The sequence below is a fragment of the Leucopleurus acutus genome (genome assembly GCF_964270905.1).
Source record: "Leucopleurus acutus genome assembly, chromosome: 2".
NCBI lineage: Eukaryota > Metazoa > Chordata > Mammalia > Artiodactyla > Delphinidae > Leucopleurus > Leucopleurus acutus.
The window spans coordinates 113,694,954-113,708,445 of record NC_139143.1 but is presented as its reverse complement, the minus strand read 5'-3'; the positions used below and the strand labels follow the sequence as shown (position 1 = coordinate 113,708,445).

General features: G+C 51.8%; 1 protein-coding gene across 1 annotated transcript; it reads right to left on the bottom strand.

Moving 5' to 3' along the window:
* Positions 1-8,208: 8,208 nt before the first annotated feature.
* Positions 8,209-12,899, bottom strand: BARHL2 (BarH like homeobox 2; the record flags this gene model as incomplete). The annotated part of the gene is made up of 3 exons (XM_082865624.1): positions 8,209-8,521; positions 10,308-10,533; positions 12,284-12,899. 3 exons carry the CDS (start codon positions 12,897-12,899, stop codon positions 8,209-8,211), a joined length of 1,155 nt encoding a protein of 384 aa, XP_082721750.1.
* Between the last annotated feature and the right edge of the window lie 593 nt (positions 12,900-13,492).

The window sequence follows — 13,492 nt, the reverse complement described above, 5'->3', positions numbered from 1 at the left end:
CACTCACCTGAGGCTTCTCAACAGATCTCCGGCCAGCATACCTATTACCAGTTCCTGAAATGAAAGCAGTCATTATTGCTTTACTAAAGGAAGTGGAGACATCTTCATGTTTATACAAATTCTAATCGAATTTTACCCTAATAAATATCTTCGTGGGAGGACCTTGGGCATGTGAAAATAATGGTGCCTTCCGCAAGGATAACTAGGCTACGAGAAGCACGGGGAGCTGCAGAAGGTCACCCCTTAGGCACCTTCAGAGGCAAAGGGTTTTAACCCAAACTGGTAACAAGAGAGGCGTAATGGAAATCGGTAATGAAAGGTCGGGCCTGGTCTCTGCAAGCGGCAAGCCTGGAAAAAGCCTGCCCCATAGGCGGAGGAAGCCAAAGCTCCGCCAGCGGCGGCAAGGTCGCTTTCGTTCCTGCGCTCTGATTGGGCACGGCTGAGGTGGGCGGGTCAAAGTTTGCCGCGTGACAGGAAAGGGTGGAGTTGTTTCCACTGCAAAGACCAGGCTCTTGGCGATCTGCTGCAACGTACATCTACAGAAGTTCATGAGGGAATCCAAAATATGGATTGCCAGAAATTTCAAAAGCAATCCCAAAAAGAAGAAGGACAAAATGAATCACCCCAGGGCTTCCCTGGTGGCGCAGTGGTTGAGAGTCCGCCTGCCGATTCAGGGGACACGGGTTCGTGCCCCGGTCCGGGAGGATCCCACATGCCGCGGAGCGGCTGGGCCCGTGAGCCATGGACGCTGGGCCTGCGCGTCCGGAGCCTGTGCTCCACGATGGGAGATGCCACAGCAGGGAGAGGCCCGCGTACCGCAAAAAAAAAAAAAAAAAAAAAAAAAAAAAAAAAAAAAGCAATCCCAAAAAGAAGAAGGACAAAATGAATCACCCCAGGGCTTCCCTGGTGGCGCAGTGGTTGAGAATCTGCCTGCCAATGCAGAGGACACGGGTTCGAGCCCTGGTCTGGGAAGATCCCACATGCCGCGGAGCAACTAGGCCCGTGAGCCACAACCACTGAGCCTGCGCGTCTGGAGCCTGTGCTCCGCAACAAGACAGGCCGCGATAGTGAGAGGCCCGCGCACTGCGGTGAAGAGTGGCCCCCGCTTGCCGCAGCTAGAGAAAGCCCTCGCACAGAAACGAAGACCCAACACAGCCAAAAATAAATAAATAAATATTAAAAAAAAAAATGAATCACCCTATGGCCACACTTATCCATTTGTGTTTTATGTGATTTTCTGGACCAACCTATTGATGCATAACAATGAATGATTATGTGACAATTACGCATTTATTCGCATACGAGCATGTATAATGTAATGCCATGGTGTGTTCAGTCAAGGCTGGTGAGGAAGTAGGTGTCCCTTTGAAATCCTCTTAATCTAACGGAAACGACTTGGTAAGCTTCTATCAGTAGAACGTTTGTGGGAAATGGGGCAGATGAATAAAGTGATTGTGGCTGTGATACACCCTACTTCCAATGGACATCTCTGTCTGTGTTAATATGTGGGCTAGAACTTCCCTGCCCATAGGTCTGCAGATGCCCCGGGTTCGGGGGGGGGGAAGGGAGGAGGGGAGCACAGAGGGGGGAGACTAAGAGTTGGTGCAAGAGGAAGTTGGACAATCAGATCCTTATTTGCATCTTTCAGAAATTATGACATGCCTATTTTCTCAAATGAGAGGCATTGGGAAAATCAAAATCTTCATATTAGATCACTAGAAAGTCATTTCCTAGCAGTTCACTCAACCGGAAAAAGGCCTAGTGAGAAAGAGACCTACTATGGTCTTTTCACTTGGAAGACCCCCACAGCTGGAAACTATACCAAGTAGTTTAACTTCCCTACAGTAGGAAGTGAGTAGCACCGACTTCCATATCCTTTTCCTAACACTCTATCAGCCAATTGGCTTTAGAATGTAGAATATTTGTCCATAATGGGCATTCTAATTTTGTGGCATAGGAGTGGGGAAAAAATACACCACCACTGCCTAATTGCTCTCTCCTTGGGCGGTAGTATAAATACACATTACTCCATAGAAACCTTTTTCTCCCATTTCACATAACCACGCACACCTTGGAACACCTTTTTCTCCAGCCCCTGGAGGCCCTAGGGTCTCCCCAGTGGTACCTGACTTTCAGATATGGATAATCCACGCTGCCGCTAAAAGTCTCTGTCAGCATCTAAATTCCACTTAGCATTTCCATTCCTCCAACTCTAAAGGGAAAGAGGAAGAGGAGAGCCAGAGAGGCAGTTGAGGAAGTGGGGATAATCAACAACGAGGAGCTGGCTTCTAAGAACTGAGGGAAAACCTGAAGGAGGCATTCATTTGCAGCCTTGAGGCCTTGGGGGGTTGGGGAAGGGGGAGTATGAAGTGCGATACAGATATGAGCTTCTACCTGGGCAACCATTATTTTATCATCTTCATAGGAGAACGCTTTATATTCCCTCCCGAGCCCACTGAGATGTGAGAACAGGGGCCCCTGCTCTGTAGGCCCTGCCCAAGCACCGTTCGTGAAGGTATTTTGATTCCTGTCCCTGGTCTATACGGCCCCTATCCAGACGCACGCTTTTCTCCCTGAAACACCGTCTGTAACGGGGAGCGGGAACTTGGGGCGGCGGGGCTGATCCGGGTTGGGGGTAGAGCAGGAGGAGCGCTGAGGCCCGGCTGGGGCGCATACGGCGGGAGACCCAGCGCGGACCCCACGCGCTGCAGTTGGGCGTGGGAATCGCGGAGCAAACCGCGGGCTGCAACGTGTGTGAGAATTGCTGGGGGTGGGAGGGAGGATTTCACATCTAGGGCTTGTTCACTAAAGAATCCAGGCGGCCAGACATAGGGGTGGGGGGGGGGCGGAAATCCATCAGCTCCACAAAGTGACAAAGCCCTTCTATCGTACGTCAAGTTCAATCTCGGGCTCGCGAAGATCCTCCTTTTTCAGTGGAGCTCCTGCGGGTCCTGGACCAGATCGTAGCGGGAGCTGGGAGAGTCCCAAACCGGCGGAGAGGAGACGAGAGGTGGAAAAAGCAGTGGAGATCAGGGCCTCGGCTCAACCCAACCTGCAGGGCGGCCGTCTCGGGAGCGCTTCTCCTGGGCTTCCATCGGCCGAGGCGGCGGTTCGCAGAGCAGGGTCGGAGCTGCGCGAGCGGAGAAAGTAAAAAATGCCATTGAGAGCGGTTCCTCTGGCGATTTCGCTGCGGCCGCGACGCAAGGGCTTCGAAGCAGCAGAACGGAGGCCCCTCTCCTTCCCAGTCGGCTTCCACTAAGAACTTATTAAATAGGGACGGTTTAGAGTTGATCTGTCACTGAGCACTACTTACCCCGAGATCTTTTGGTTTTTGAATTACTTTATTGATTGAAGATTTTGTTCTTTGGAATGTGACCCTGTTTGGACTTAGAGCTAATCAGGAAGCGCCGCCGGGGAGGGCGCTTTGTAATCACTTCGCGGACCTCCCCCGCGGGCGCTGCCGACCCTTCCCCGGTGCGCCCCCTGCGGTCGCCTAGGCTTTGCAGGGAACCCTCCAGCCTCCGGGACTCCGCTGCCCCGCGCGCCCTGGGAGCTGTCTGTGGTGCTAGGAGAGAGGAACGGGAGAGGGAGGCCCGAGGGGAGACAAAAGGAGAGGCAGAGAGCAGAGAAACTGACAATGCGAGGTTGGCTGAGACCGTCCACTCAGCAACACTCAGACTGACAGAGGCCTTCAAAATTCAGCCGGAAGAAGGCGAGGAAAAAAGTCCCTTCTGGGTCATCTCATCTCCCTGAGACAGCTGACCTGATTTTCCAATGCGAAAGGCCAGTGATACCTCCCTCTCTCTGAATGCACACAACCCTTATCCCACACACTTAGCCCTACTAAACCCTGGGGGTGTTCAACCTGCCAGAAGAAGGGAGGGACACACAGGCCCCAACTTCAGGGAAAGAGGCATGGGTAGAGAGGAAGGCTGGAACTGGCCAAGAAGCGGGGACTGAACAAAGACCTAGTGGGAGACTCAAAAAGTCTAGAGGCGTTGTTCCAGGGTTCATGGAGTAAACCCTGGAGAAGCCCCCGCTCGCCCTTCTGCCTAATTTTCTAGCCAACAGCCAAGACACCCGACAAACCAACTTTCCCACACCAAGAATTCAATGCTGAGGAGGAAACATCAGTTCCCTAGGAGGCTCAGCTCTGCCCCTGATCATGCCCACCAGTAGTGAAAAGTCAGTCTCTTCCCGAGCGTGTTGACTTCAAGTCATGCCTGGCTTTTTAGAAAACTAAGCAGTTCTCTTCTAGTATATTTTTGTAACCACGTGGCTTAATAGGGACTAAAGTTTCCCTAGCCCTGGGGAGAGCTTTTCCAAATATTTTTAGAAAGTTAAAAATATAACAAAACAAACCACTCACAAAGAGGGGAGGTGGGATTTGGCAGACTCCTGGGGAAGGGCCGCCTAGGCAGGAGTCAGATGGCAGGGAGGGAGGAGGACGGAAGTCTTGGTGTGAGGGTAAACGGTTTTATTTGCAACAGAGGAAATCAGCTGTCTAATTTGCCATCACGTGGACTTTCATTTTAAGGGCAGGGGGAGCAAAACTAAACTGTTACAAGGCGGTAGGTATATTTGCTGGAGGCATGGAAGCAAGCAGCAATCATAACTTTGCAACTCATTGAAAATTGCTGGCTTGGGCTAGAACACCTGGCTGCTAGCTGGGGAGTTAACTTCTTACTCCATACTCACTACAGATTTGTGCTAGGTTTGCTGGAGTCGCAGAGCTGATCTTGAGGAGAGCAAATGTAAGGGGCCTTTGTGAGTGTCTAAACATCTCTCTGGAACAAGTTTGTTCTCCTGTGATTCTGTAGCAAGCAAAGAATGCCCCCCGAAAATCCCTGTTTTGCCAGTCCCCAGCTTAATCAAAGGAGAGATCCAAATGGAGTTAGCCGTGGAGTGCCCTTCCAACACCAGCTGAAGGTGGGAAAAAGAAAAGAAGTGCAGCTCCCAGGGCCAACAGACCTCTGAGCCTCCATAACTAACTCTGGATCTCCCTTGTGAAAAGACCTTTGTCTATTATCCTGTTCCTTGCTTTTTGGAAAACTTGGTGTTGCACTCCTCACCTTTTAGCCAACACCGGTACTTTGTTGGGCAGGCACGGACTGAAGGACCCCTTTTGAGGGAAAGGACTATGTTTGCATTTGACTTGTAAGCAATAGTTTGGGGATGTTTGAATAGAAGGGCACCTGCTGAGGTGGTACTGCTGCAGAAAGAAAAGAATGAAAAGAAGGAATCCAGCACTCAACTTTCTTCCTGGGACAACAGTCCCGCCACCACACACACACACACACACACACACACACACACACACATACTCCTTTTGCCAACTTCTGTGCAACAGGAAGTAAACACAAATGTAGAAGGGGAATTGACACTGTCAGCTGGATGGTTTAGGGGGTGAAAGAAAACATGACTTTGAAGCGAAAGCACATTTGGGAGGACTCTGGTGGATCAAGCCTAATTGCTAGCAGCAGTGGAATATGAGGTTAATCAGGAAACCTTGGTCTCTGTAGACATAGTGCTTCCCCCTTCATTGTCCACCTATGGAGTCCAAGTTTGGCCTTGAGAGTGAAGGGGTAGCTGGCAGGCTCCTCAGCAGAGTGGCTGGCAGGCTGCTGGCGGGCTGCTGGTAGCAGATGGGTGCTGTGGCCTGGTTTGTATTTGAAGGTTTGTTTATGTGCATTTCCCAACTGGACTTGAGGTCATTCTTTGTAGGGAACTTAGAATGTGTGAGCTCCAGTGAATTCCCAGGTCCCCCTTTTCCCCCCCGAAGATGACCAGCCCTGGGGCCAGTGCAACGAGAAGCTGTAGCACCCCCAAGCCTTGGAAAGTGCCTTTTTAGGCCCAGGCCGACCATTTGTGAACTATTTAAGCGTGATTGTAAAACCCAACAGCAGCTAAGACAGAACAAGGAGAGTCTGCTGAGTACCCAGGCAATGGGCATTCCCACCGGACACAGTGGCACCCAGCTTCCAGCCCAGCCCAGCTGTTTGAGTTTGTCCCAGCTCAGCAGGAAGAAAATGAGAAGGGCCAGTCCAAACACTTTTGTTAGAATCAAACAAGACCAAGACCACTTTTAAAGCAAATTGATGAGCTGGAGAGAAATCTGCAAACCACTCCCTGATTAGCCCAGGTCTGATCAAGGCAGGGCGGGGGGGGGGGGGGGGGAGGCAATTTCCTCCTGGATTTCACCTTTCTTTCCTTCTTCCTTCCCTCTCCTCCCCAACACACACTCCCACAGCACTCCACATTTTTTAAAATGTTTTTATAACTCTACTAAGATTCAAACACCAAAGAAAGTTGGAAAATGGGTCTGGATGTGTTTTAGCTGCAGGTCTTACTCCTTTGACTATGTACTAGGGCAGAAGTGAAGATAGAGATGTAAGGAAACCCAGACGGGATCCAACTCTCTGACTACTCGAGAAGTGACCTTGGGGCTGGGGAAGGTGGGAGAAGCCCCGGAAATGTACACCCCCCCCCAGTTCTTCCTCACTAGTCGGGAGTGCTGAGCCTCTTGGGAGCTAGTGGGGGAGGGGGGCCTGCGGCTGAGGTCCGGCTCTGGCCTAGGTGCTACGAATACGTATACACTCATTCTCACACACACACTCACACACACACACACACACACACACACACACACACACTCCCAAAGCAGGGAGCCGGCCTTCACTACCCTCTGGGCAGGGCCTCTCATTTTGCAGTCCCAAAAGATCCAGGGACGCGGTTAAAAAGCCTGGCACACCTGTCTCGGCCAGAGTTGCACTCCGCTCCAGACATCCCAGCACAGCCAACTCACTAGGACAAGAGACTCGGCTTGGGGCTAGGGGTTGGATGCCCCGCTAGGGAATGAGAAGACCAGGATCAAAGCACGACCAGGGTTTGTTAGCTAGGCCTCTCGAGACCCCCCGGGCGCCCTAATTGCGCGCCCTGCAGCCTCCTGCTTGCAGGCTGTCCTGCCGCGCGGGCGCCCGGCCGTGGGCTGCAGAACAGCTGCGAGGCCCGCATGTCCGCCCGCCCGCCCGCAGCCCAGCCCCTGCCGGCGTCTCCGCTGCCCAGCGCTCTGGACCCTCATCGCCCCAGGAGGAGCCCTAGGAGAAGGAGGAGGGGCGGACAGACCCGGTTCGGCTGGGGCTGTCAGGCAGGCCGGGACAGCAGGGAAAGTTGGCCGCCTACTTGGCAAGCACCAACAGCCGACAAGCGCCTCACGAACTGCTCTGAAATCATCCACTTAAAAAGAAAGAAGTTCACACATATCGAATAACGGCTCGGAAGAGGCCACCGTGAAAAATGGAGCTGTTTTTATACAAGTCAGCCCAACATCTTTACAGATTTTGTAAATTCCTAATATTCCGGAAGGGATTTTGTTTTCCTAAACCAAGTGACACACTTCATCATAGTACATTCTGCTTCAGTAAAATCAGCTCCCTTGGATTTCATCGCTTGTTAAAAAAAGATAAACTTTATTTCTGTAATTTTCAATCACAAAAAAATCTATATTTTTGTCTAAGCATTTATTTTACTGAATCAAAAAGACATGAAAAGAAAAATCATGTTTTACTAATGTATATAAGTGACTTTTTTGGACAACATATAATAAATATGATATATCACTTATCACTCAGTCTTTCCAATGTACATTTTTTTTCATATTATGGAGCATGCCACTTTTCCAAAAGAAAAAAGGTCATGAGAAATCAGTGCAAAGTTCTCAGTTACCCTCCTCTTTTCTCTGGGGCAGTCGGAATGTCCACGGCAACGCCCTCTGCCTCGGAATTTGAGGCTGTTCATCTACAATTCTCTCTGCCTGTGTGGTTTCCTCTCCGTGCCCTTCTTTCTTCCCTCTTTACCCCACCCCCCTCCCTCCCTCCTGCCTGTCCCTAAAGTCATTTTTTAAAAAGAACTTGAGGTTTTGTTTTTGTTGATGTTTTCACTTACTGGTCGCACTTTGTGTGGAGTCGGCGTTTTCGCCAGTCACACTCCTGTGCGGGAGCTTTCCAGCCCTGTCTCTGGGGGTGGGGAGATGGAGAGTGGAGGGCTGGCTCCTCTTTGGGCCCCCCCTCCACCCGCTGGTTAGTGTCTTCCTCTCTTACTTCTTTGCTTCCCGGTTGGCTGCAAGGGAGGCCGGACAGCCTGGTGCCGGGAGAGGAGGGGCAGCTGTCCGGGTCGGGGAGGGGACAGGGAGGGACAGTGACTTGCTCTTCACCGGGGATGCGGGGTGCCTGGGATGGGGTTGGACAGGGGATTGAGGGCCGGCTGTCCCCCAGGCCCCAGGCCGTGGATGAGCACTCGGGGCACCAGGGGCCGCTGCAGCTGGGGATGGGGTGCAGGAGGAGTCCGGTACATGCTGCTGTACATGGCGGCGGCGGCCGCCGCGGCGGTAGTACTGTCCATGCTGCCCAGCAAGCTTGGGTGGTAGAAATAAGGCGACGGAAACATCCTCTGCAGTGCCGAGTAATTCCCTGCCTCGGCCAGCAGCTCCAGGCCCACCGCAGTCTGCCGCTTCCACTTGGTCCTGAAATAAAAGCAGGCGTGCGTGCACCCTGCAGCTGTGGGCAGTGCCCAGGCACCAAGGCCCGTTCTCCCCCCTCACCTGCCTTCTCTTCCTCGGGGAGCACAGGAAGACTTAGAGAGCGCTGAGAACCAGGAGTGAAGCACACCTCCTTGCCCCCTATCCCACCCTCTCCCTCCCAGAATCACCCAAATCCAAGTCAGTTTCCCAAACGATGCCATCAATGTCTGAGACATTCATAAATAAAATTCTCCAATCTTTGCTACCTTTTCCTGACTTTTTCCTCTGACGTTGCCCCCCCCCTTATTGTTTGGCTACTGCCTGAAACTTTCCTGGAGGCCAACGGAGACTACTCTTTCTATAGGCAGTCTTCGCCCTCCTCCTCTAATTTCCTTCCCCAAGTGGCTGCCCAGCAATCCCAGAGTGTCTGCTCTCTGCCCCTCCCCCTTTCCTCCAGGCTGAGTGAGAAGAAACCGTAAACAAAGGGACACAGAGACTCCTGGGCCTTGGACCCCTGGCCCTCTTGGTCCCCAGGGCTGTGGAGACACATCTCTCTCACCAGCCTGACAGGACCTTACGGCAGGTGTTGGGGGGGGGGGGCGGGTTAAGAGCCAGGAAGGTGACAAGGGTTTCAAAACGGAATTCGTTTGAGGGAGGACTCTCCCATGGGGACAGTACCTCGGGGCCATTCCAGGAGGGGAAAAATGCATTTCAGGATCTTTTCTCCTCTGAGAGAGAGTAACAATTGAAACCTGTGATCAGCTCTTCTCGGTCCCCTCCCTCCCCCACCGCACCCCACTAGAAGAAGAGGCAGCAGGCCTCTGCTCAGATGCCTCCTTCGGAACGCAGGGCTGGTGGGCCCTCCATACCCGGCAGCTCCAGCCAAATTAATAAACATGTCGCCCGTTTTAAATTGGCTACAAATGACACTAATGTTTTCCGACAGAATTAGGGTGGCTGAAACCGTATGTAATGAGACAGAAAATGATGGTAAAGATGACAACTGGATGGGCATTTCCAACCACACTTATGGACGATTAGAACACAAATGAGAGAAAAGGAGGGGGAGAGAAAATCGAGACAAGGGAGACAACCGTCAGGCTTGGAAACTCGGCATAACCTCGGCCCCAGACTGCACAGGTTGGGTTCACACTGCAGTTCAGGGGCCTACAAGTACTGTCAGCCCCTTTCCTAATTTCCTTTCAAGGGAAGCCGTGGTTCCTGGAGGGCTCTGAGGTGGCCAGAATAGGGGACAGACCCTCAGTCTAGATGCCTGACCGGCTGCCAACTCTACCTCTCCCAACTGCCTCACAGGAAAAGCAAGGACTTTTAAGCTGAGGCCAGTGGGTCAGCTCTTCCAGGATGGATACAGCCAGACTGTGTGACCGGCTATAGATATTTGGAACCATCCTGGGGCAGGCCCAAAATGGTGCAATGCACAGGTTTTATGGGCCTGAGTGTCTCCTACACCGTTGTCTCAGTTTGAAAAGGTGTGGCTTGATTGATTTGGGGGCAAAATGCGGTAAATTTCAGCCACTCAGGTTTGAGGGAGAAACTAGCATATGTTAAGGACACTTAGAAGTGCAAAATTCTCCAAACTCCAGCTACCCAACGATCCCTTTCACCTTGGAGGTGTGGCTAATCTCTCCTCCAGCCAGAAAGCCCCCGACTGCCAGCTCAGGGCCCTCTGAGTCCTTAGTGTCTCCGAGGCCAGGAGGGAAGAAGATTGGTGTAGTAATCTTGACCTGGATGGCCAGACGCCTTTGCTCTCCCACATAGCCTCCCTTACCTGCGGTTCTGGTACCAGGTCTTGACCTGGGTGTCAGTGAGATTGAGCGCAGCTGCCAGGTCCATGCGGTCCTGCACACTCAGGTACTTCTGTCGCTCAAAGCTACGCTCCAGTTGATTGAGTTGGTGGTCGGAGAAAGCCGTCCTGGCTTTGCGAGGTTTTTTGGCTCTCACAGGGGGACTCTCTCGGCTACTCGTAATCTCCCGGTCTCCTTCCTCCTTTGTTCCTACATAGAAACCCAGACACAGCCGTAAGGTAGCCTGGAATGGGGAAGGATGGAGTGTCCTCCTGGCACACACTTCCACATTCCCAAGCCAGCTGCTGGTCTGGGGGTGGGGGAACTATACTCTGTCACCTTCCTTATAAACATACTTGGACCTTAGCCAGTATGGAGGAAGAGGACCAACTGCTGACTAGGGAGTGTGGAGCCTTGTGCAGAGCTCCTAAGAGGGTTCCAAAAGAGTGCTGGATCTTCCCGTCTTTGGAAATGAAAATGAAAAAAAAAATACTTTATGATAAAGGGTCCTTTTCTTAATTGTTTCCTTGACTGGGGGGAGACCCTGTCCTTTCCCATTACTGTTTTCACCCTGACTTCATATGTGTTAGTTTTTAAAAGGTCTTTCAACTTTTTTTTATTTTTGAGAAGGGGGCACTTTTTTCATTTTACTTCTCCTGTTTACTAAAAGTTATAGGCATTTGTTTTCCTTTTTTCAGATGCACTTGGGAAATGTTGGATCAAGCTCTCTGCAGCTGCTTGCATCAGGTCTCTTAAAGCTTCAGAAAGAATGTCTCCCAGACACTGCGTTCAGCTCAAAATCACTGAGCCCATCCAGGTGACAGCCCAGAGATTTCCGGATTCTATTTGTCAACTTTGGTTTTTTACTGAAATGCTGGGAAATCGATATGTCAATCCCTCTGTTTGTACCCGTTTTTGCTGCGCTCCTTGATCTTCCCTGCAGGAAGAACCATAATCTCTCTAATTGACCCACTGGGGAGGTTGGTGCACAAAAAATCGCCAGACCAGACTGTACATCTGTTTTGGGCACTATTATGCTAATGATACAATAGTAAAATGAAGAGGCAATATCCTACCTTCCAGACAGTCGGCACACACCTTTCCCAGAGAGGACAAAGATTAATAATAATAATAAGCTTATCAGTAAAGGGAAAAAAGAGAACTCTCCTCATATGTTAAAACTCTTTTGCTATGCAAAGACCAGAACACTTATGAAATTCTCTGGGGAGAAGGTGGGAAAAGGGAGTTGAAGGACAATTCCATTGCCGTCTTTTGATTTTACAAAAATAGATATCCAATTCCATAAAATTTTACTTTCATAAATGCTACCTCCCAATTTACTTGTAAGGGGCCAAAACTCTTACTGAAATACAGATATTCAGTTAGCGCCATGGGGTAGGAAGATTATTTTTTTTAATTGGAACTCTATAATTTTTTACCGTGTGGCCTTCCCTATATTAATCACGATCTAATAATTTTTTTAAAAAAGTTTCCCTGTTAATCGCTTCGGAATTTTTCCCTTCGCTATATCTGATAATTCCCGTTCCAGTGTTCAGAAAATACGGTGTGTAGGAAGAATGGAATGATTTGCATTAAATAATAAGCACCACGTTGTGATCACACCCCTAGGCACTACGAAACACTAAAGTATTTCCCGTCAGATACCCTCCGCCTCTGCCCCTTCCTAATAAATTAAAATGAAGTAAAACAAAGAAAGGAGCTGGATGGCCGTGAGGGTTGGGAGGTAGAAATGTAACAATAATCAGAACTTGGGACGAGTCTCCAAATCGCACGCCAAGGCCTCCCTCCCGCTTGCAGTTTTTGACCGTGGCGCTATCGCCTTAGAAGCTGAGAATCGCCTTCGAATCCCAGCAGAGATTCGCGGGAGACAGAAGGGGAGACAGGGAAGCAAGAGGAGGAGAAGCTAGACGGCTGAGGGAGCCAAGGCGGCGCGACTCACCGTGGCATTTGATGTCGCTCTGGGACTCTTCCCGCTTGTCGAGTTTGGTTTTGCTGTCCTCCTGCTCGAGCTTTGGCCTGAAGCTCTCGTGTGCTGCGTTGCTCTCCTGCTTCGGGGTGTGGTGGGGAGAGGAGACGCTGGTGCTGTACGGTGCACACGCCGCCAGAGGTTTGCTGTCGCCCAAGATGTCCTTAATTAAAAAAGAAGAGGTGGAAGTCCTGGGGACCGAGGCGGCCGAGCCCAGCTGCTGGGCGGGTGGCTGCGGCGGCGGCGGTTGCGGCGAAGGCTGCAAACTTTGCGTGGGGGCCGCGGCTGGCGGCGGCGGCGGCGGCGGCTGTTGGCTGTGGTGGAGGTGGTGGTGATGCTGGGGGCCGTCTGCTATCACATGCGGTTCCGGGGGCTCCATGGCGACCGAGATAGGAGAGGAAGGCGCCGTTCCTACAGTATCAATCTCCGAACAGGGAGACGGAGTAGCCTGACTCCTAAAATCCGCGGTCCTGGCCTCGCCGAGCGGGCGGAAATCTCCATTCATCATGCCGGGGCTGCCCGAACTGGCACTGGACAAAATCGTGTCTATTCCAAAACTCGACCCGCTGGCCCCTTCCATTGTTGTCATTTCTACATGAGGTCCACGCCACTCCGCCGCTCCGCTGCCGCCCCGACCAAGCAAAGGAAGCTATTGATCGTAAAGCAGAATAACACGAAACAATGTTGTCGCCGCTTAAAACACAAACAAACAAAAAAAGTGGGGCGGGGAAGGAAGGAAAATTGGGAGGTGGCAATCCGTGGACACTTGCGACACTTTTTTTTTTTTACCCTAATGCAAAAAGTAGGAGTTTTGGGGAAAGGAAGATGGGGGGGAAAGTTACAAAAATTGTTGAGGAAGCACCGAGCGTGCGCTCCAGGAACGATCGCGCACGTGGCGCGGCGGTGGCTGCGCAGGAGAGCCAGACGGAGGTGCAGGCAGCAGGAGGTGACCCCGACGCCGCCGCCGCTGCTGCCGCCGCCAGGGTCTGCCCACAGCCTGGCACCAGGCGGCAGCGGCGGCGGCGGACGTGGCAGGTGCAGCGACCGCGAAGCCCGGGCAGCCGCGCGCCCTCGGAGCTGCCCAGCGGCTCTCCGAGGTGGTGGCCGCGCGCGACTCGGACGCCCCGGTGCCGAGTTTCTGAACTTTCTTGGAAAGTTGTGGAGCAGACACTGCCGCAGTGG